Raw genomic sequence first — 22,431 nt, 5'->3', positions numbered from 1 at the left:
AGTGGGGTTGGGGGAGAAGCTTCTCTAAGATAAACTCAGTGTTAGGAGTATTGGAGGAGGGAGAAGATCAGCCTTTGGCCACTCAGAAGAGGTGACAGCCAGGACAATATGGGGGTCCTTGTGGAGCCTTGGATCACTTGGATAAAATCTCCTCACCAGGTCTTATCCAAATAGAACTCCAAATGCACATGACCTTTTAGGCTCACTCACGGCCAAGGTAGCTGCAGCCCAGAGAGAATAGAGCAGTCTCAACTGGTCCCAACTCCTCACTCAGTGTGAGTATTTAGGGGAGTTGTCATCAGTGAGAAGCAGAAGTGGGTGTTGCTGTTCTGGGGGCTCTGGCTCCCTCCCTTTCTGGCTCTCTCCTTCAGTAAGCACTTTGTTCAGTACTAGGCAGAGGTGAGTGTTAGAGATACGGAAAGAAGGGAGCACTGTCCCCGCAGGACACATAAACAGTGCTTATCATACAGCTGGATTGTGAGCCTGAGAGACAGGGCAGAGAGTTCTGGGAACCCTGAGGAAGGCTCCTGGTTTGGCAAGAAATCCCAAAGCCTCCTAGGAGATAAGGTGCTGTGCTTGAGTTGTGTTAGTCAAGTGAAGACCAAGGGCAGGCATGTGCAAAGGTGGATGGGCCAGGAAGTTTTCCATCATTGCAGAAACTACAGGGAATTCAGTGTAGCTGGAGCAAAACGCTATGGATGGGAGTCTGTCAAGGTAAGAGGCCAGAGACAGTGTTAATGGGGAGATGAGAACAAGCACCTGTCTACTCATCTCAGATGGGGAACCAAAGAGTCTAACTCAGGAGATCAAAGAGTTTTGTTGGGTTACTTATGAGTGACAAATTACTTATAGAAGCAGACATGACTAAAAGACCATAGTATTACCAAAAGATCACCACAGTATGGGTGACAGCTGGAAAGCTGGAGCTTGATGCACAACCTGCAGGTAGCTGGACAGGTTAGAGTCTTTCCAGGTAGCTTTGTTGGTCTGAACCTCTTCCAGGCAGTTTGACTAATCTGTCTCTTTCTAGGCAGTTCAGCTGGTAGAAGAGTGTCTATGGGTAGTCCTTATTTCTTATATAGGCTTGGGGAGGGAGGGACCAATGAATCTGCTCAGTTTCAGGGACTTCCTGAAACATTTGAGTGGTTTACTTCCTAAGCTTCTCTTTGGGGTCTAATGTTTCTCTTCCCATTTAACATCCCGTGTCATATCAAGCTTCCTTTTGTGATGGAAGGTTAAGGTTTTAATCTCAGAAGAAACAGCTATACAACAGAGCCAGATCTGAGAGGGATTTGAAGGGCATCTCAAGGAGATTTTGGCCTTGATTCTTTAAGCTATAGGGCCCTTTGAACATTGTAAACTAGAAAGTGACTTCCCTAAACCAAGTAGGCCAGGGAAGCCTATACTTGCTGACAATTGCTCCACGAGAATAAGTGGTTCATTATATTCATTTGACAGAGATACGTGGAGTCTCTCTGACCCCAGCTCCACGCCAGGGTCGAGTGTTATAAAGAGAACTGGATAGACAGATCATACACCCAGGCAGGAAAGACAGGCCTCAAATCCACTGTATAACTAAGTTTGACAACCAGAGGGGACACACCCACGGAGGGGGAAAGTGTTCCAGAACTCACACGTGATTGGTCAGTCCAGAGTCCCAAGCTTTGAGTTTCATGCTGCCAATGGTAAGTTGGGTCATTATATAATTGTGGAAGGAAAGGAAACATGGCTTTGTTAAGAACATCTTAGAGGCCCCAGGATTGTGGAGATGGAATAGACTTTCCAATGAGGCATTTCATTGGGGGGAAAAACCCTCCGTAGCAACAGTCACTTCAAATGAATGGTGAGACATTTGGCTTGCAGGACATATGTGCCAAGTGGGCTGTGACACCATAGCTTTGAAACCACGCCCCTTCCTGGGAGGCTGTTTTGATTGACGGCTACCTTGCAAATGGATTGTGTTCCACACACATACTCTGCTGGGGAGCCGAGTGGTATGGATTGTATATCTCTTTATTTGTCCACACACACCAAGTATGTGGTGCTTCCTTTCCCTTATACCCTGCAGTTTGAAGAGAATGTCATAGACATCTGCCTGGAGCTGCTCGAAAAGAGTCTGAATTTCCAGATCGACCCATCCACAGACTGTGCCCTGCGGGGAAGCCCCGTCTACATCAGCAGAGTTGTGTGCGCCATGGTAAGGTGTCCCAACAATAGGAAAATGAGGAGTTGAGAAGCAGGGACTCTCTGAGAACAAAACCATTTTGAATGAGACTGAGAGCAGGTTATGGGAAATGAGTTATCTCAACTAAACCCTGAAATAGCTGGTGTGGGCCATTGCCTCTATTAACCCAAATTACATGTTTTGTTTTGGGGGGAAAGCTGAACGTCATTGAGTTTGAGAATGATCTCGTTGCTTCTGGATTTCCAATGTGTTCTTACTCTGCTCAGAGACAAGCTCCTGCTTTGCAGAGCATTGAAATGGAATGGTGAATTGATATAAGTCTCAGCCTGGTGGTCCTTCCTGTCAGCACCCCCCACGTCACGTCCCGGGGAGGGACACGTGTTTCTAATGCTTTCGTACATGGCTTCTCTTCAGATAAACAGCAATGATGACAATGGGGTGCTCAATGGTAACTGGAGTGAGAATTACGTGGACGGTGTCAACCCTGCAGAGTGGACGGGCAGCGTGGCCATCCTCAAGCAGTGGCATGCCATGGGCTGCCAACCGGTGCGCTACGGGCAGTGCTGGGTCTTTGCCGCCGTCATGTGCACAGGTAAGAGACGACCCAGGCCCTAGGGGATGTTAGAGCAGCCGTGTCAGAGCTCTCGGGACCATTTCTATCTTAGTCTCACAGTTCCCACCAAGGGACGTTTGGAAGACAGTGTTTCCTGTAGAAAGATCTCGTCACTGACCTCACCAGTCTGAGCTTAAACCAGATACTGGTTCTAAAGTAGAAATCACACACATCAAAACTTACCCTGCCCTCTGAGCTCATGCAGCCTAACAACATGTTTCCACAAGAATGAGAATGGTCCAAGAGAGACTTGAGATGAAACACTAAATGATTATATAGCACAAAAAAACCAAATTGGGTCATTTCTGGCTTAATGAAGACATGCACACAGACAAAAATGAGCCCCCGACCTTTAGAGCTGGAGCAACAAGGCAACCCAAATAGAATGACCTTGATTTTGGTGTTGCCATACGCTCAGAGGAAATTAGGGGATCTGGTTTGGGAAAGGGAATTAGGGAATGAGAAAGAAATAGAAGGCCATTTTTTAGAAAGGAACTGGAGATCACAGTGACAGAAGAGAAACCTAGAAGCATAAACGGAAGAAGGAAGATTGTCTTGTGTGTGGCAAGAGGGAAAAGTAGAGATAGAAGGGGAGGAAATTTTAGAAGAAGTTAACATCTGGGCTGGGTGGTGGTGGCACACGCCTTTAATCCCAACACTCGGGAGGCAGAGGCAAATGGATCTCTATGACTTCGAAGCCATCGTGGTCTACAAAGCAAGTTCTAGGACAGCTAGAGCTAGGGCTGTTAATCAGAGAAACCTTTCTCAAAATGACAAAAGGAAAAAGAAAAGAAAGAAAGAAGAGAGAGAGAGAGAGGTTGGAGGTGGTGGTGAGGGTGGTGAGGGGAGGCCTCCGCCTTGCCCATGGCCACTCTCTTGCTCTTATCCCCACCCCCGCTCTGCCCACTCTCAACCTCTTGCTATGCATGCCCATGTCTCTGAGTTGGTCTCAGTCAGTTAGTCATCATTCCTGTCAGCTAGGGAGCTAGGCCAGGTCAGACTTTTACTCACAGGACTCCAGTAGGATGCAGGGAGACCAGAGTTGCCCCTAAGTTGGTATTTATTGAAGGTTTAGGCCTTCTGTGTAGACATTCCCTGGGACAGGCATGCACGCTAAGGCCAGAGAGGCCGATGAATGCAGCACCAGGCCTCAGTCCAAGGGCATGAGGAGATCTCTGTCAACACTGACAGAGCGTGACGGTATCTTTAGGGTGGGCGGCTGCTGAAGCCCTTTCTTAGTGCTTGCCTCTTCTGCTGCTTCAGATCCTGATCTTCTGTTGGATGCTTTGATGACCCAGTGATAAGACATAAATAATTCAATAGCTTTGGTGCTAAAAGATGAGGAAATTAGGGTGACGTAGGGTATCTGAATCATCCAGAAGGCAGGTGCAAGACAAGGCAGAAAACTGGGCAGGAACTTAAAACTCCAATCCCAGCACTTAGGATGAGGCAGGAGGATCACTGTGAATTCAAGTTCAGCCTGGGCTGTATAAGGAGTTCTAGGCCGGCCTGGACTACGGATCGAGTGAGTCCGGCACCCCCAACACACACACAAGATGGAAGGGCAGAACGGATCTTGTGTGAGATAAAGGGGGAGCCTTCCAGTGTGGAAAAACTGAGTTCGCGTGTAGAGGGAGAGCTGGCCTTGGGAGTGGCTGTCTGGAGTGGGTGATGGAAGAGGTGGAGACAGCAGATGGAGGTTAAGCAATGACAGCAGGGCAATTAAAATGTTTGTAAGAATCGTGGCCCTTCAGTGACCTTGAAACAAAGAGTTAAGCAATGATCAAATGTGGCCCTCTCCGGCTATAGCCCAATTAGCTTTCCCCCAAAGGGCCACCTTGTCATACGTTAGTACATATGCAGTCTGAAGAGACCGTTCCCTCAACAACACACAGTGGAGTCCTTCTGTGCTAAGTGCTGTCTTCCACCTATTCTCTTGGCTACAAAGATGGAAAAGACCCAGTCACTTTTGTTCCTCACCAAAGTGAAAGATAAAGGTTGAGCCAAACTAATTATGCCGACACAGCTACCACTCACATCTTAAACAATTATACCATTATTATTCCATGGCTGTTCTAGTGATAACGGGTATTTCCTTTGTGCCAGGCACTGTGTTAAAATCTTGGCAAAGGAGCGTAACAGAGAAGCATGTGGACTCTGGAAGCAGACTCCTTGGGGTTTCTGCAGTCCCCTTATCCATAGAGATTACAGCCCAAGACCCCCAAAGGTGCCCGAAACTCTGCTAATCCCAAAGCCATCTTTGTATACTGTGTGTTTTCTTATAAATATTTACCAATGGTAAAGTTTAGTTTATTAATTAGGCACAGGAAGTCATTGATAATGATAACTAAAATAACTCTGGATGCTTAGAATATTATACTATCATAAAATTTCCAGCACTCTTCCTCTTGAACTTTTGGGCAATTATTAAATAAAATGTGGGCTGCTTGAACCTAGCACTGCAGTATCACAGCAGGTGATCTGGTAACCCAGAAGTGATTGACAGGCAGGTGGTGTATATGGCATGGACACTCTGGATGGAGGGACGGTTCATGCTGTGGGCAGGACAGCTGAGAACCCGTCATATGCTCAAAACAATACAGGATTTCAAAACTTCAAGAAGAAAGGTTTATTTCTGCAGTTTCCATTTAATAATATTGTTTTGTGACTGACTGGAAGTAACTGGGAACACAGAAATTGAAATAGATATTATTGAATATATATTCATATATGTATTATATATGATATATATATATATATACATATTCAATAATTGAACCATGGGTATAAATACTAACACTGCTATCAACTCTCTGAGTAACCTGTGGCAAGTCACTTATGACTTAGTTTACCCAGATATGTGGTGCAGAAATTAGTGGTTCTGAGACCTAAGCTTATACTCCATTGATGCTATTTTAGAAATTAGATAATAAGACATTCTCTAAGAAATTATGCAAATTATCACATGAGAGTCCCAGAAAGTCTTCATGTTTAATCATTGCATCTATCCTTTCCGTTGACCGGTGCTATTTATTTTGTTCCTTTTAGTTTCTGATCTGTGTGTATTTGAAGCGTGGAGTATACCATGTACTTAACTATAGTCACGCTCCTTACTGTCCCGTTCTTCCTTCCTTCTTGCTCCCCTTCATCTTCCCAGACAGTCACCCTTCTGTTTTCCTGCTGTGTGCTGGTGGGTTTACGTGTGTGTGTGCTTGTGTGCACGCCCGCATGTGAGTGTCTGTGCTAAGCTCAGAGAAAGCATATGATATTTGTCTTTCTGGAGCTAGCTTATTTCCAGTTCTGTCCATTTGCCCCAAAACGCCAGTTCTTTATCTGCCAAGGGTTACCGAAAGGACCGTGTGAGTCCACCACGAACAGTGACTGTCTAGAGAGTGTTCAGTCTTAGCTAGGAGTGTCTCGGTTGATCCCCCAAAAGACTTACGTTTTTTTTCTCCATCTTTTCCATCTGCCAAATGAAATGGAGTGTCCAAGCTCGACTCCCCCTCCAGTGTGCAGGCACTGTAGGCCATGATCTCACTCTAGGCTGCCCTGCCCAGGAGCATGGCTAGCAGCTGCCCTTTGCCCAGCAGCCTTTGTGCTTCCCACTCAACACTGGACACCTTGCAATGTTTCCAATTCTCCCCACCACCTGTGAAGTAGACATCACGGCAGCTTGTAACCACAGGACTCGTGAATGAGAAAACAAAACTTTCTTTTGTTTCTATTGAGACAGGGTGTCTTTATGTGGCGCTGGCTGTCTTGGAACTTGCTATGGATACCGGGCTGGCCTCGACCTCAAGGAGATATGCCTGTCTCTGCCTCTCAAGTGCTGAGATTAAAGGTGTGCACCACCACGCCAGGCCTAAAAATTCATTCTTAAGCTGGGGGTGTAGCTCCTTGGTAGAATCTTAGTGTAGCATGTTTGAAGCCCTAGCTTGATTGACAGTACCAAAGAGTACACTCTCCCATCTACAGCCCTCTGGCCCAGGGTTGTCTTTCTGACTGTCAAACATGTGACTTTAATTGCCTGTAGAAAGTTTACAAAAGGAGGCTTTGTTTTCCTCAAAGGCAAATATATATAGTGTACAGGGAGTTTTCTTTGGCATCCGTTTGTAGGTAGTTACTTGGTAATTAAGGAGAAGTTCCTGGCTCTCCTTCTGAGCTCAGGGCCAGCTCCAGAGAGCTCTAGGGCATTGGATTCTCGCTAAGATTGGAACCCTCAGCCCTTGTGTGGGGTCTGGAAAGTAGCCTGGATGCTTTGCACTGTAGTAGGGGACCAGAAGGGACAGTAGGGTCCCCCAGAAGCCAGGTGGTTGCGTATCACCATACTATGCCTGCTAGTGGGTAGACATGTTTTGTTTTGTGCTGTTATTGTTTTTTTGAGGCTCACTCTGTAGCCCAGGCATTCCTCGAGCTCCTCCTCCCTCAGCCTCCCAAGTGCTAGGATTACATAGATGTCGCTGTGCTTAGCTCCAGCAGGCTTTCTTTCTGCGGTGATGATAAAATGTTCCAGAATCAAATCACTTAGAGTTTTGCACTACTTGTCCAAATAGCACAAACTCGTGAACTGTACATTTGACAAAAGGTGCTAGGTAGTATCTGAGTTATGCCTTAAGACAGCTGCTTGAGAAAAATCCAAGCATCCTGGAAATAGCCTGCCCCGCCTTTTCCCATACCCGTATGAATTTGGAGTGAATGGGGCAGCAGTGGCACGGGCAGAAAGGCACTGATGTGGAACTGGTCTGTGGAACTCATCCCTTCCTATAGAAAATGGAGCCTTAAGCCTTGGTAGCCTTATTGAGAAGCTGAGTCAGGAACTGATGGGAGACATTTGGGCTGGGTCCTCCCCTCTTCAACCACAGCAACCCCGTTTGTATGTCTTTCATTGACTATATTCCACCTTGAGAAGATTTATAGTAGTGTCTTCTATTTAAAGCTTTTTAAGATGTGTTCTAACTTAATTGTGCATGGATCTCTATGAAGTATCTCATCGTTAATTTCAATACAACTCGCTTCTCATTCTTTCTGCTGAGCTCTGGGTCTCCAAGAAGGAGCCTCATCCAAGGGTCTGATGCTTTATTTTTCCCCAACCTTTCCTTGGATCTCAGTCCAAACTTGCACAATGCCCTGGCTGGAACATTTATCTACCGCTATTTTCCATTGATTTATGAGCATGGAGATTGTATGGAATGTTCCTTCCTAGGGTTCTTGGTTAACATTTGACACCTATTTGGAAAGAGGTCTAGCACACAGCTTTACACCAGCACTAGCTGTCGTAATTGGCATACTGCTTTAAGCTTTGTTTCCTAGGCTCCAGTGGTTTGGCTGAGTCTGGTTGAAAGAGCTCTCCGCCCTTTTCCCAAACATCAGTCCCACATTCTCTCCATCACTCTCCCCGACTTTACACTTCCTCTCTTTCTTGAAATATTTAGGGTTGCCAGTCATCACAACTCTAACTTTGCAGTATTATCAAAATTGGTCTTCTTCCATCAAAAAACCACCTATTACTTCTCTTCTTTTATCCAATAACTCACTTCCATTGAGTACCTACCCTCAAAACATGAATGTGTTTGACATGTACCTACCCACAACACACCAATGTGTTTGATATGTAACCACCCTCAAAACACGAATGTGTTTGACATGTACCTACCCACAACACACCAATGTGTTTGACATGTAGCACTGGAGTGGGAAATGCTCTCACAAGAGATGTATTATGATCCATGTGCATTTCTTTCTTAAAACATTTTAGATTTCATTTTGTGTGTGTTGCCTGCATGTATGTTTGTGCACCGTGTGCATGCCTAGTGCCTGCAGAAGTCTAAAGGCTGTCAGCTTCCTTGGAACTGGAGTTACGATGGTTGTGAACCACCATATGGGTGCTGGGAACTGAACCCAGGTCCTATGCAAGAGCAGCAAGTGTTCTTAACCACTGAGCTGTCTTCCCAGACCCTGTCCATGTTCAACTTTTATTTAATACAGTTTTTGTGTCCCGTGTTGTATTTTGCTTTAGAAAGGCCAGTGGGCCTTTTCTTCTACTTCTGTTTCCCTTCATTGTGTTCATGTTTTCCTCTTTCTTTCTGTTTGCTTCATAGTTTTTAATCCACCCTGGCCATTGGATTTTAGTGTTCAACTGAACGTTGTTTTATCTAATAAAAGTCTTTGCTGTGGTACACCAATAAGGTTTTGCATATTAATTTGAGCCTTTGGAGGTTTGCTTTTAGCTTTGCTTTGATGGGTCCGGAACAGTCTTTAGGTCTTTAGTTTTAGCTCATGCTACTTGGTCATGGCCCTTCTAATCATGCTCCTAAACACCCTATGTAATGTGAGGCCTCTATTCTGTCGCTTCTTCTGGCTTTCTGGAACTTTGTTCCCATACTGAAGTCCTCTGCAGAACTTGAGAGAGCTCTCTTCAGCTCTGTCCCTCTTCTGTCCTATGCTACTCTACAAGTTATAGCCCCCTTCTCTTCCCTGAGTTCTTGAGTTCATGTTCTGCTTTCTTATAAATAGTGTCCACCTGTGTTTCTTGAACAGCAGATGGATCTTGACCATGATTTAGTTTGAAATTGCCCATCTTCCTATCAAAAAATAGAAGTGGGGGCTGGAGAGGTGGCTCAGGTTTAAGAGCACTTGCTGCTCTTGCAGGGTTTCATTCTTATCCCCGCATGTCAAGTCATAATCATTTGTAACTCCAGTTCCAGGGGATCCAGAGTGTTCATCTGACCCCTTGGGTACCAGACACACACATGCTACAATACATACGTGCAGGTAAACAGTGACACACATAAACCTTCTTAAAAATTAAGTTCTTAAATCTGAAAAAAAAAATTATGTGGGAAGCTGGAGAAATGGTGCCCCAGTTAAAAATGCTTCCTGTACAGCCCTGAGGACCAGAGCGTGCCTCCCAGTGCCCACATTAGAACCCAGATGTGCCCTGTGTACTGCTGGAAGCCCGGATTTGAGCAAGATTAAGAGAGGAGGGTCACTGGGGCTTGCTAGCTTGCAGTCTCGCTGAGAAAACATGATCCCAGAGGTCAGGGAGATACCCTGCCTCAGAATAGGCAGAGAGTGGCAGAAGAGGACACCTGACACCCTTTCTAGCCTCCACATGTGTACAGGTGTGCATATGGTAACACATGAACCTACACACATACAGACGTACACCACACATTCAAGTAAGTAAACAAGAAAATAGAAAAGTTGGCTTTTTGGTAGGGCGTGGCCCTAATATAAGGCTAGAAGGCTATGGTATTAACATAAAAACTGGATTACATGCCTGTATGTGTAACAGATACCACGAAGAGTTAAGAACACAGTAGTCTCGGTTCAGAGTTAAGAACACGGTAGTCTCGGTTCGTCGAGAGGCTAACACAGGAGGATCACTTGAGCCCAGGAGTTGGCAACCAGTCAGACTACAGACTCGGTGACAACAAAGCAAATAATGAAACAAACAAAAGCCCAAGCAAAGCAACAAAATAACAAAAATGTTGCCCAACAATCTAGTATAAATGAGGAAACAAACATGATTTTCTTCTGTTACTATTATTGATGTAAGAGAATAGTTGAACGATGACCTTATGATGAAGCTGTCTGAAAGGGCAAAGCGTTGCCATCATGGTGTTTATAAAGGACACTTGACTATATGAGAGGGGGAGCTGGGAGTCATATTTTTATCATTTGGAAACTGAAAGCATCCAGACATAAATGAAAAGGTGGCAGAGATCATCACATTTAAATGTAATCACTTTGACTGCGTAGAAGCGTTGATCGTAGCTCTCAGTATCAGGCATGGAGTGTGCTGTAATATACTTTGGGAACTCTGAAGTCTCTTCCTAACTGAAACTCTATCTTTGCCCAATTGCCATTGTCTGAGTATGAAGACATGTGTGCGTACGCACACAAAATGCCCACATAGGTCTCTCTTTCACGAGATTCAAACCCCACAAAATTGTCACTGGAAGAGTCTCCCGAATGTCATGTCAGATTGAGAGTTGCCAGAACTGATAGTCAGTAGACAACCTCGTTCTCAAGCTGAGAACACAGCCATTATGACAGTGTGTGCTGAAATCAGAAATCATTAGAGCAGGCATCATCTACCCATCCATCCATTCACTTAACAGGAAGTGAATGAGTCTGTTCTCTTCCCGGCACTGTGCTAGGAATGAAGAAAGACAAGTGATGTATCTGATGGAAGCCTCACTTTGAGGTTACTTGTAATCTGGCCAACGAGATAAGATAGAGATGTCAAATTACAGAGCGCTTAATCTGGTGCTAAAGTGTGTAGGTGATTGGAACTGTGTTGACAGCGTAAGTGGGAGGCTAACGTGACCTAGAGCAGTCAGAGAAACTTCAAAGGCGAAGGTACATTGAGATCACAGGTGGTTAGGATGCCCAGTCAAGTGGCAAGGGTGGAGCTCGTAGTTAGAGCAAGGAAGGGATTAGAGACCCATGAGCCTGAGTCCTGACCCGACTCCTCTTCCTGACTCCACCTCTCCAGTTTCAGGTGTCGCCTTGCACACCACACTCTATGCAAGCAACCCTTCCAGCCAGCGTAGTGGCTCCAGCTATAATCAGCAGTTAGGAGGCTGAGACAGGAGAATATCTAGAGGCGAAAGGGCAGCCTGGGTTATAAAGTGAGATTATGCTGAAGCTTAGTGGTAGAACACTTGTGTAGTATGGGTAAAGCCCCAGGTTCAATCCCTAACCCACAGGAAGAAGAGGAAGAAGTCCTTGCCCAGAAGGACGGCCCTGGGTTTGTCTCCAGCGTGACTGGATTTGGTGATAGGTACCTGTGAGCCTAGGGCCAGTCTAAAGAGTCTAAACTAAACTCTGTAGGCAATAAAAGAGCCAGACTGTAGTGTGAGCCTTTCTTAGATGACAGCAGCATGTGTGCTAAGCCTTTACAAACATTTGGTATTTAACTCAAGGAGAGGAAGAGAAACTATTTGCGTTCATTTGGCTTCATTCTGTCCCGCTGCAATAATGTAGCCCTCCTCAGTCCTCTCATAAGGATAAGTCAGGCAAGAGTAGATCAGTATAAATCCACCACTGTGCTCTAGAGCCTGGCGAGTTTGGTGCCCAGGGTATACACAGCCATTATGACAGTGTGTGCTGAAATCAGAAATCATTAGAGCAGGCATCATCCACCCATCCATCCATCCATCCATCCATCCACCCACCCACCCACCCATCCACCCATCCACCCATCCATCCATCCATCCATCCATCCATCCATGCAGCAAGTATCCGCATGTTAGGCCTTGCCCTGTGTTATTAATGGCTGTGCAATAGTAAAGATGAGTAACATACTCTTTGCCCTTAGGAAGGCAGACTCATAAACAAACAATTACGAACCATGTGTTAGGGTGGGAAAAGGCCTATCAGGCCACAGCTATCAGGAGTCGGCGCCAGCACTGACACTTTGAGGGGCCCTGGTCAGAGTGGAAAAGGGAGGAGGCTGCTCTCTGTTCTCTGCCTGCTGCCCTGCCTTGGCACGCTCTCTTGCTGCTGTGAGTGGCATCTGCCTTCCTGACCACACTTTTAGCATAAGTGTGCCCACACAGAACTCCGTTCTTGCCACATTTCTATCTCATGTTCTTCTCTGAAGGTGTCCTGTGTAACCCTCACCTTCTACACACTTATCGGGACTGCCCACTGCTTGCCCTAGTTTATTTTGGCTGTGTTCAGATATACCACTCAAGGGAGAATTCAAGACTTCCTTTTGGGCTTCTCTCCTCCCCAGACAAGGTCACCTCCAGGGGTGTCCCCCTTCCCTGACTAGAGAGTCATGTCTCAAACTACTAAGGAGCCTAGCCAGGACTATTGGCTCAGACCTGTAATCTCAGCTACTTCAGAGGCTGAAGCAGGGAGATCACAAGTTCGAAGCTTGCCTGGGCTACAGCGTGAGTTCAAGGTCAACTTGAGTAACTTAACAAGACACTGCCTCAAGATTTAAAACAGAAGCCAGGCTGTAACTCCTGATAAAATATTCGACCCTGAGTTCTGTCCTCGGTACCACAAAACATAAGAAGATTGGGGTTAGGGAGGGAATGGGAACTGGGATTGGTATGTAAAATGAAAAAAGATAGTTTGTTTTTTAAAAAAAATAATAATAAATAAAGAAGGTTGGGGTTGGTGACACATATCCATAAACTCAAGGCTAGCCTGGGCTATGTGATGAGATCATGTCTAAAGAAAGAAAATGTAAACTAAAAACTATTTTTAAATTAAATATTCAGACTATATATATATATATATATATACATATATACACACATATATATGTATTTTTACTCAGTCATTGGCTTCTTAGAGTCAGTCCCAAGGAATAAGAAGGGATTGGTCTGCAAATACATCCATCACCATTATTTTTTATTTGTTTGTTTGTTTTTGTTTTTTCGAGACAGGGTTTCTCTGTGGCTTTGGAGCCTGTCCTGGAACTATCTCTGTAGACCAGGCTGGCCTCGAACTCACAGAGATCGCCTGCCTCTGCCTCCCGAGTGCTGGGATTAAAGGCGTGCGCCACCATCGCCCGGCTCCATCACCATTATTTACAATAGGAAAAATACTGGAAGTCCACTAAATTTAGGAGAATAAGCACCACTAGAAATATAATATAGAAACGCGGCGGGTATAAAGTAGCAGGGAAGGTTGTGAGATGTGTGGAACACTGGATTGTTTGAACTCAGCATGCTACCGAGGAGCACAAGCCTGGCAGTGAAGCCACAGCTTGAGTGAGAGCCTGTGTCTGGCGAGCTGTGTGACTTCTGGTCGAGGTTGCTCATTGTTCTTCGTCTCTGTCATTAGAATGGAAGTAATCACAATAGCAGATCCTAACCAGAGCTCTCTTGAGAAGAGTGGAGCTGAAACAGGCAGCCCAGAGCCTGGCTGCTGGATCCTAGCAATTATTAGTCTTGAGCTAGGCAGGTCAACACCGCTGGGCACCAGGGGACAGCCGTCCTCGGAGTGAATTAGTGGTGAGCTGGGAGCTGGGATGAGGGGTCCCTCACTTGAAAGAGCACAGAATGGGGGTTGCAGCAGAAAACAAGAAAAGAAGTTAGCTGGCCAAGGAAACGGACAACATTTCTTGGGGAATAAGGACAACATTCTACCTCTTTCCAGGAATTCTTTTTACCAGGGACACACTCACTTTTCTGAGCTTGTGTCACAAGTTGTCCTCCTTTTCCTAGAGAGCTTTCTGGCAGAGTATCGCCGAGAATAAAGGGAATTCCAAGCTGCAGAAACCTTTGCCTGACGATCCGATGGTCTCAGCAATAATCCTAACGACAGGAAGAAACAGAATCCCGCTCTTTTGTTTGAAGATGGGAGACTTGAGGCCAGGCCAGGAGTGAGGCTGAGTCAAGTCTCCAAGACTTGCCAACAGAGAGGTGTGGCTGCCCCACCCTGCTGGCACAAACAGCAGATAGGACAACTTGCTAGACTCTCTCAGCTCCAGCAAAGCCTGTCAGATCAGCCCAACATAACCTTTGCAACAGTCATCCCATGAGAAGAGAGATGGAATTGCCCTCAGTGCAGCGTCCCAGATGGTCCCTCTCTGCTCTTGCAGATCCCAGATGGATGCTTTTGCTAGATCCAGGATCTACAGCACACTGGTGCTTTCTCTGTCTTTCTGCAGTGATGAGGTGCCTGGGGATCCCCACCCGTGTGATCACCAACTTTGACTCCGGCCATGACACGGATCGGAACCTGATCATCGATGAGTATTATGATAACACAGGCAGGATTTTGGAGAATATGAAGAAGGATACCGTCTGGTGAGAGACAACCTCTCCACCTATTTCTTGAGCCACAGATCTGAGCCAAAAGCACAAGCAGGAAATAGGGCAGGACTGTGCTCAGCCTATGCCCCCACATCCTCCTGCTTCCCAGGGCTGAGAGACAGCAGAATAGAAAACAACTAAGGGTTTAGAATCCTCACATCACCAATGCTGTTAGATGGGAGTTGAGGTCCCCCTTTTCCTCTTTCTTCTCATAGCCTAAGGGTTGACCACAGAAGCCTGACATATCACTTGTGGATGTGGCAAAGACTAAGGCTGCCTCTGTGGTACACACATAGAGAGAGACAGACAGAGAGACAGAGGCAGAGAGAGAGAGAGAGAGAGAGAGAGAGAGAGAGAGAGAGAGACGGAGACAGAGGAAAGGAGCCACGAGGCACCCTGTGAGAGATCCTAGAGGAATTGTAACTTTAGTAAACTGGAAGCCTTCACTGTTCACACAGTCAGCAGAGAGATGCTCTGCAGACAAAGGCTCACAAGAGGAAGATCTGTCTTTCCTCCCCCAAAGACACTTAAGCCCTGCGAGTCTGTCTTTCTGTAGCCAGTTCACCTGCTTATCCTTGTCGCTCTAGAAAGGAAGCAAGCAAGATAGCCCTGTCTTAGGTGTATTTAACACCAACTCCCCTGGCCTCTTCCTTAGGAATTTCCACGTGTGGGATGAGTGCTGGATGGCACGGAAGGACCTGCCTCCTGGATACGGAGGCTGGCAAGTGCTGGATGCGACACCGCAGGAAACCAGCAATGGTGAGGCTCTCTAGACAGGAGTCAGGACCCACCCTCACAGACCTGCCCCAGTGTCTGGTCCACCACATACTATCTACCAGAACCTTCCTCCCCATTTTCCTTCAGGTCTCTACTGCTGTGGCCCAGCTTCTGTCAAAGCCATTAAAGAGGGGGAAGTGGATCTAAACTATGACACACCGTTTGCGTTTTCTATGGTGAATGCTGACTGCATGTCTTGGCTTGTCTATGGAGGGAAGGAGCAGAAACTTCACCGGGACACGGCCACTGTTGGGAACTTTATCAGTACTAAGAGCATCCAGAGTGATGAGCGTGATGATGTCACAGAGAGCTACAAGTATGAAGAAGGTACCGTCGAGCAGCCTCCCTGAGAGCCTGAGTTCAGGGTACCATCCCCTGCCGTAACCCGGGGAGTCAGAGGCCATGACACAGGGCAAGACCCAGGTTTGCCTCCTTAGTCATTCAGTTGCACGGATCCTGTCAGGGTGTTCCCACTGCCTTACTTCTATCCACCATCACCTCATGTCCCACAGGCCAGAGACCTCCCTCCAGAATGTTCATATCTACTAGTCAGCCATATATAGATATCCGCCAACACAACATGAGTTCTCCCAGCTTCTCAAAGCTCAGCCAGAGACTTCCCTCCAGTATGTTCGTATCTACAATATGTTCTAGACCAACAAGTCAGCCATGTATAGACATCCGCCAACACGAGTTCTCCCAGCTTCTCAAAGCTCAGCTTTCTACAGAAGATGGTGGTCAACTTAGTAAACTATTGGTAGATTTCATTCATTTAACTTAACGTTTAGTTAATTGTGTTTGGTTGAGTGTTTAAGAGACAGGCCAGATCACCAGCCAGCATTCACACTTCTGAAGATCAGCATTCACCCTCATACACATGGGACCAGCAGGACCAGAGGGTGATGCCGAGGTGATAGTCCTGTCAGGGGCTTCTCATCCAAGTCAGTAAGGCCAAAGGAGAGACCATGTTACCAGGTGGGAAGTCCTGGACAGCCACCTGCCAGATGAACTTCTGGGAAGTCAAGCAAAGATTCACATCCCTGAGGACCAGAATCGGGGTCTTCACTGTGACTCACTGATATATTTTGAAGCCAGGGAGTGTAATACCTTTTACTTTGCTTTTGGTTTTTTTGTTTGTTTGGTCTTTTTTTGTTTTGTTTTGTTTTTCAAGACAGCATTTTTCTGTATCTTTTGGGCCTGTACTGGAACTTACTCTGTGGACCAGGCTGGCCTTGAACTCACAGAGATCTGCCTGCCTCTGCCTCCTGAGTGCTGGGATTAAAGGAGTGCTTTGATAGGAATTCCATTGACTACATAGATCATTCTGGGTTATACGGACATTGTTGACCACTTACTTCATTTTTACTATTTCACAGTTGCAGCAAACACATCAAGGTACAAACAGGGTTTATTTTACATTAACTGGATTTTTTCAAATGAGTAGGGAATTCTATTCATACAGGAACAAACAATGGTGAATCTTCAGGCGTCCAGGAGCATGAAGCATCCAGGGGTGGGGTAGGTGGCAGGTTACAGTCACACACCATTGACCATAGGGCCCGATAGGACAAACATGCATTCTGCTGCTCTCTAGGAGAAGGCCCTTATAAAAGAGAGTGGAGCGGGGAAATAATTTCTAGAAAATAGCAGGACTCCTAGCCACAGTGGCCTTTCCTCTGATACTACCAACCCCTGGGATCTCAGGGTACAACTCCCAAAGCTGGAGGCTAAGGAAGGAACAAGGAAGGACAAGGGTATCTGGGTAAGTATGAGAGGCCAGAGCCTGACTGATAGCCTGCTGGGCCAGTGGCCTTCCAGGGGCACACACAGCAGGGGTGAATGGCAATATGGCCAGACTGGGCCCTGGACATGTGACTAGTCTAATGAGCCCACGAGGTACAGTGCAAATCCACCAGACTGAGAGACTGGGATGGGGAAGGAGTGGACTCTGTGAAGGGAACTCAGCACCATGGGCTGGGCTAGCTTGGGCATCTAGGAGGTGTTTCTCAGAGGCCAGGAGCCTGGAGCCTGCCCTTCCATCAGCAAGCATATCAGAGGTAACTGTTTATAATCAGAACTTGGGGAGGACATGGCTCTCCCTGGACTCCCTGAGTCCCAGGTCCAGACCCTTGGAAAACCCAGGAAAGATCATGGGAGAAGGAGGCAGGGAGTTGGACAGGGTCTACTGGGTATTCTTGTCTTCTGTGGGGTAGTAGGGTGGTGATGGAGGCTGTTCATGTTCATGTAGCCATTATGTGGGTTGCCTCAGTTGTAATAGGCACTAGCAGCTATTTCTGTGACATTGGCCTCAACTACAGGAGCAAAGGGGATGTTGGAGCCTCAGATTGGAGGTACCATGCGCCAAGGTTAGGGTGGTAACAGGGGTTTTACACATCCATGATTCCATCTATCATGGGAGAGACTGGATATAACTCAAGTAGAAGTGGTGGATAGCCAGGGGTACATTCCATTGACTACCAGTATGGGGGAAGGCATAGTTAGAGTACCCATAAGCTCCATTTGGGGTCTTCACCTCTGGAGACTTAAGATGCCACCTAAGTATCTACCCTCCAAACTCAATGGCATGCCACACTATGGAGGTCGATATATAGGAAGGAGAGCCTTCCAGCTGCCTCCTGCTTCATTGCTATTCTCTTAATGAAGTCTACATTGAACACTGGCTGCTTGATCTCATGGTCCTTCATCACCAAGGACTACCTTCATCACGAAGGATTTCCTTCTTCCCATTAGACAGAAAGATGACCATTAAGGGATAAGGCAGATAGTGCCTTTCTTGGTCCCTTTGAAGGCCTCTTGCATGTTCTTCATGTCATTAAATGTAAGAGCCACACGATCAGAGGACATTAGGATGCTCCTAGTGTTGTTGATGGTCATTCCCATGACTTCTGAGTGAATCTGGTCGAACTCCACAGTCTCTGAAGGGGTCTTAGTATGGACTTTTTAAATAATACTGTTCTTCCAGCCCATAACATGAGAAACCCTCCCACTTTTTTCTACTATCTTCAATTTCTTTCATCAATATTTTATAATTTTCATTATAGAGATCTTTTACCTATTTGATTAAATTTATTCCTAAGTATTGTTATTTCTTGAAAGGCTAAATAAAAATTAGATTGCTTTCTTAATTTCTGTTCTGATAATTCACTATTGATTTTATAAAGATTTGTTTTATGTTTATTTATGTGTACGTATGTGCATGTGTGGGTGGGTACTCTCAAAGGCCAGAAGAAAGCGTTCGATCCCTTAGAGCTGGAGCTACAGGTGGTTGTGCTCCACTGATTTTGCATCTTTAGTCTTGTTGGTGGAGGTGCTGAGGGTAGAATGTTCAGCTAAGGCTTACCTCCTGGGTCAGCCTGGCCATGCTGATACTGTATCCCATCTACCCTTCTAGGTTCCCTTCAAGAGAGACAGGTGTTTCTAAAGGCTCTACAGAAGCTAAAGGCTGGAAGGTCTCCAGGACCCCATCAAGGAGACTCAAATTCCTTCAGCTCCACATCACGAAGGCAAAATAGTCCTAGGAGCCTGGATACACCTTCCCTTCGACCCAGCGATGTCATCCAGGTCTCTCTGAAGTTTGAGCTGCTTGACCCACCCAACATGGGCCAAGACATAAACTTTGTCCTGTTGGCTGTCAACCTGTCACCTCAGTTCAAGGATCTCAAGCTCAATTTGAGTGCCCAGTCTCTGTTGCACGATGGCAGCCCCCTGGCCCCATTCTGGCAGGATGTCGCATTCATTACACTGTTCCCTGAAGAAGGTACATGCATAGTTCTCCTGCCCCCCTTTCTCTTCCCTCTTTTCCTTCTTCTCTCTCCCTCCTTCCTTCCTCCTGCTGATCCCTGAGGAAAGCAGCCCACCTGTTGGTGAAACCCTGAGCTTTGGAGTCATCTAGACTTTGGACCTAGGAATGGTTCTTGGCAACCTATATTGGCTTTGGGGGAGAAGTGGTTTCAAGACAGGGTTTCTCTTTGTAGCTCTGGAGGTTCTGGAATTCCATTTGTAGACTAGGCTGTCCTTGAACTCTCAGAGATCCACTTGCTTCTGCCTCCCAAGTGCTAGGATTAAAGGTATGCACTCCCACCGCCCGGTTTATACTGCCTTTCTTAACTGCAGGTTTCCCATCTGAAAGGTTAGTTTCTGCTTCAGCAAAACTGGGTGAACCCTGGCTCCCTCTTCTCCATAGAACCATCAGATCCAACTGTGGCCCATCTGGCTTTCTCAGCCATGCTTACCTCTTCCTTCTTGTCTTTTCTCCCTAGAAAAGACCTACCCTTGCAAAATCCTCTACTCCCAGTACAGCCAGTATCTGTCAACGGACAAGCTAATCCGCATCAGCGCCCTAGGTGAAGAGAAAAGCAGTCCTGAGAAAATCCTGGTGAACAAGATCATCACCCTGACCTTCCCGGGCATCATGATTAATGTAGGCAAAAGAGGGCCCTTAAAATGGTCCTGGGGCAGCAGGCCTGTTTGGGAGGACATCCCTTCTTAACTCATTCTGGGACCACCAGAAGGGAGCAGCTTATTGAGGGGTCTTCATTTCCTGGTACTATTAGAAGCCTTTTGTGTATGTCTTAGTTAGGTTTCTACTGCTGTGGAGAGAAACCATGACCACGGCAACTCTTATAAAGGACAACATTTAACTGAGTGGCTTACAGTTTAGAGGTTCAGTCCATCATCATCACGGTGGGACATGGCGGCGTGCAGGCAGACACGGTGCTGGAGCGGTAGCCGAGATTTCTGCATCTTGCTCAGGCAACAAGAAGTGGTCTGTCTCATTGGGCCTGACTCAAGTACACATGAGGCCTCAAAGCTGGTCTCCACAGTGACTCACTTCCTCCAACAAGGCCACACCTACTCCAGCAAAGCCACACCTCCTAACAGTGCCTCTCCCTATGATCTTATTGGGGCCAATTACAGTTAAACTACTACAGTGTGGATCCTTGAGTTCAGGCCATAGACTCAGAGAGCCTTTCTTGTGCTGCTTCCTGTGTTGACCTTCCAGGGGCAAACATGGCAGCAGTCCAGATGCCAGTGGCTCAGTGAAGTCCACCTCAAGGCCATTTGACTTGATATTTTCTGGCTGTGTGTCCTTGAGAAAATCCACTGGGCTTCTGCCTGAAGTGTTGAAAGAGAAAAGTAGATGACAGGGCCTCTGGCGTTCTGTGGCCTTTCTGAGAGGAAAAGAGATTGGGGGTTCTTTTTCTGCAAGGCTGTCTCCAGGGTCTAACCCATCTCCTGGATCTCCACCATGAGAGGCTATGAGGCCCTATTGACAGCACTTCAAAGTCTCCAGCAGACGTAAACAGTATCTTAGAGAAGGAGCAATACATTTTGAGAGAAGCAAGAAGAGATGGGAGGGGCCTTGAGTTTCTAGGGGTAGCAGAATACAAGAAGGCAAATGTATGGGAACCTAAGGGAAGAAGGGCATGGGGGGCAATCGTGTCATGGAGATTCCTCAGTGCTATCTCTGGGCTGATGAGGGACTCGTCTAGTGTGCTTCTCTGTTGCTGGACTCAAACACTGGCCAACACCAACCTGGGGAAGAAAGGGTGTACTGGTCATTGAGAGAACTCAGGGAAGGAACTCACATAGAATCAGGAACCAAGAAGGGGTGTTGCTTACTGGCTTGCCACCCACAGCTTGCTCATCTTGCTTTCTTATACAACCAGGAGCACCTGCCTAAGAATGGTACCTCTCACCGTGAGCTAAACCCTCCCACATCGACCAAGAAAACGCCACCACAGATTTGCTCACAGGCCAATATGATAAAAGCAACTCCTCAGAAACTCTAGTTTTTATCAAATTGACAAAAACCCAACCAGCACAGAGATCCATGTCTCAGTGATGAACTTTGACCTTCCGGGCAAAAGGAAGGAGAAGGGAGACACCTTTGTAAATGTATACCTTTAGGATAGAAACCAGAAAGCATTTTTTGTTCCTTCTTATTGCTTCAACTCAAAATAATCCCGAGGCCAGAGTGGCGCATTTGGGGATGGCGCATTCTGACAGCTACAAGCCTAAACAGCGCTGCTCCTTAACATTTGGTGAACTGGCGGGTGACGACTAACTGCCTCTTTCCGGCCGGGGTCTCTGTTTAGGTGCTAGGAGCAGCCCTTGTGAATCAGCCACTCACCGTCCAGGTGGTCTTTTCAAACCCACTCTCAGAGCCAGTCGAGGACTGTGTGCTGACCTTGGAAGGAAGCGGTCTCTTTAAGAAGCAGCAGAGGGTTCTGTAAGTGCAGGAGCACCCAGGCTTCCCTCCCATGGCATCCTGCTGCCCAAGGGTGGACTCAGGACAGGGGAGAGCAGAGTGCAAAAAGCCAGGAGGAAAGAGTTTCCTGACATTCTTTGTTCTCTGTTGCAGCATCGGAGTCCTCAAACCCCATCACAAAGCCAGCATCACTCTGAAGACGGTGCCTTTCAAGAGTGGCCAAAGGCAGATCCAAGCTAATCTGAGGAGCAATAAGTTTAAAGACATCAAGGGTTACAAGAATGTATACGTTGACACCGGTGTATAAACCCTGAGGTGGGGCTGGAGAGACAGCTCAGCAAGGAGAGCATAGGCTGCTTTTGCAAAGAACTCGGGTTAGATTTCCCAGCCCTCACACGGTGACTCATGAGCATCTGTGACCCCAGCTGCAGGGACCCAACCAAAATGCATGCAGAAAAAAAATTCATACACATGCAGTAAAGATAAATAAATGTAATTTTTTTCTTTTTTCTTTATTTTTTTGTTTTTTTGTTTTTGTTTTTTGTTTTTTCGAGACAGGGTTTCTCTGTAGCTTTGGAGCCTGTCCTGGAACTCACTCTGTAGACCAGGCTGGCCTTGAACTCACAGAGATCTGCCTGCCTCTGCCTCCCAAGTGCTGGGCTTAAAGGTGTGCACCACCACCACCCGGTTTAAATGTAAATTTTTTAAAGAAAAATAAAACAAACTCTGAGCTACAGTAGTAGCATGGATTTTAAACTCAAGGCTTCACAGACTCGGACAGTGATGGACATGCCAGAAATAGCATGAAACCAGCCAGCACTCTATGGCATCCTACAGAAGT

At 46.5% G+C, this 22,431-nt stretch overlaps 1 protein-coding gene across 3 annotated transcripts in view; it reads left to right on the top strand.

Annotated features, from left to right (window-relative positions):
• The window catches only part of Tgm5 (transglutaminase 5), a 33,592-nt gene extending 11,695 nt beyond the window's left edge, over positions 1-21,897 (top strand). For 2 of the 3 annotated variants that reach the window (XM_041679197.1, XM_041679196.1), the window contains 9 exons: positions 2,069-2,197; positions 2,600-2,777; positions 14,437-14,575; positions 15,237-15,340; positions 15,446-15,685; positions 18,771-19,136; positions 19,639-19,799; positions 21,478-21,611; positions 21,744-21,897. In XM_041679197.1, coding sequence (XP_041535131.1) covers positions 2,069-2,197; positions 2,600-2,777; positions 14,437-14,575; positions 15,237-15,340; positions 15,446-15,685; positions 18,771-19,136; positions 19,639-19,799; positions 21,478-21,611; positions 21,744-21,897 — 1,605 coding nt within the window. Of the gene's footprint in view, positions 1-2,068; positions 2,198-2,599; positions 2,778-3,615; positions 3,623-14,436; positions 14,576-15,236; positions 15,341-15,445; positions 15,686-18,770; positions 19,137-19,638; positions 19,800-21,477; positions 21,612-21,743 lie in introns of those variants that run through there. The other variant, XM_041679198.1, reaches the window with a different exon arrangement.
• The last annotated feature ends 534 nt before the right edge of the window (positions 21,898-22,431 follow it).

The sequence above is a fragment of the Microtus oregoni genome, unplaced genomic scaffold, assembly GCF_018167655.1.
Source record: "Microtus oregoni isolate MIOR12 unplaced genomic scaffold, Mior012 000031F_ref0000149, whole genome shotgun sequence".
NCBI lineage: Eukaryota > Metazoa > Chordata > Mammalia > Rodentia > Cricetidae > Microtus > Microtus oregoni.
The sequence above is the reverse complement of the archived record's forward strand: the minus strand, read 5'-3'. Positions and strand labels throughout refer to the sequence as shown.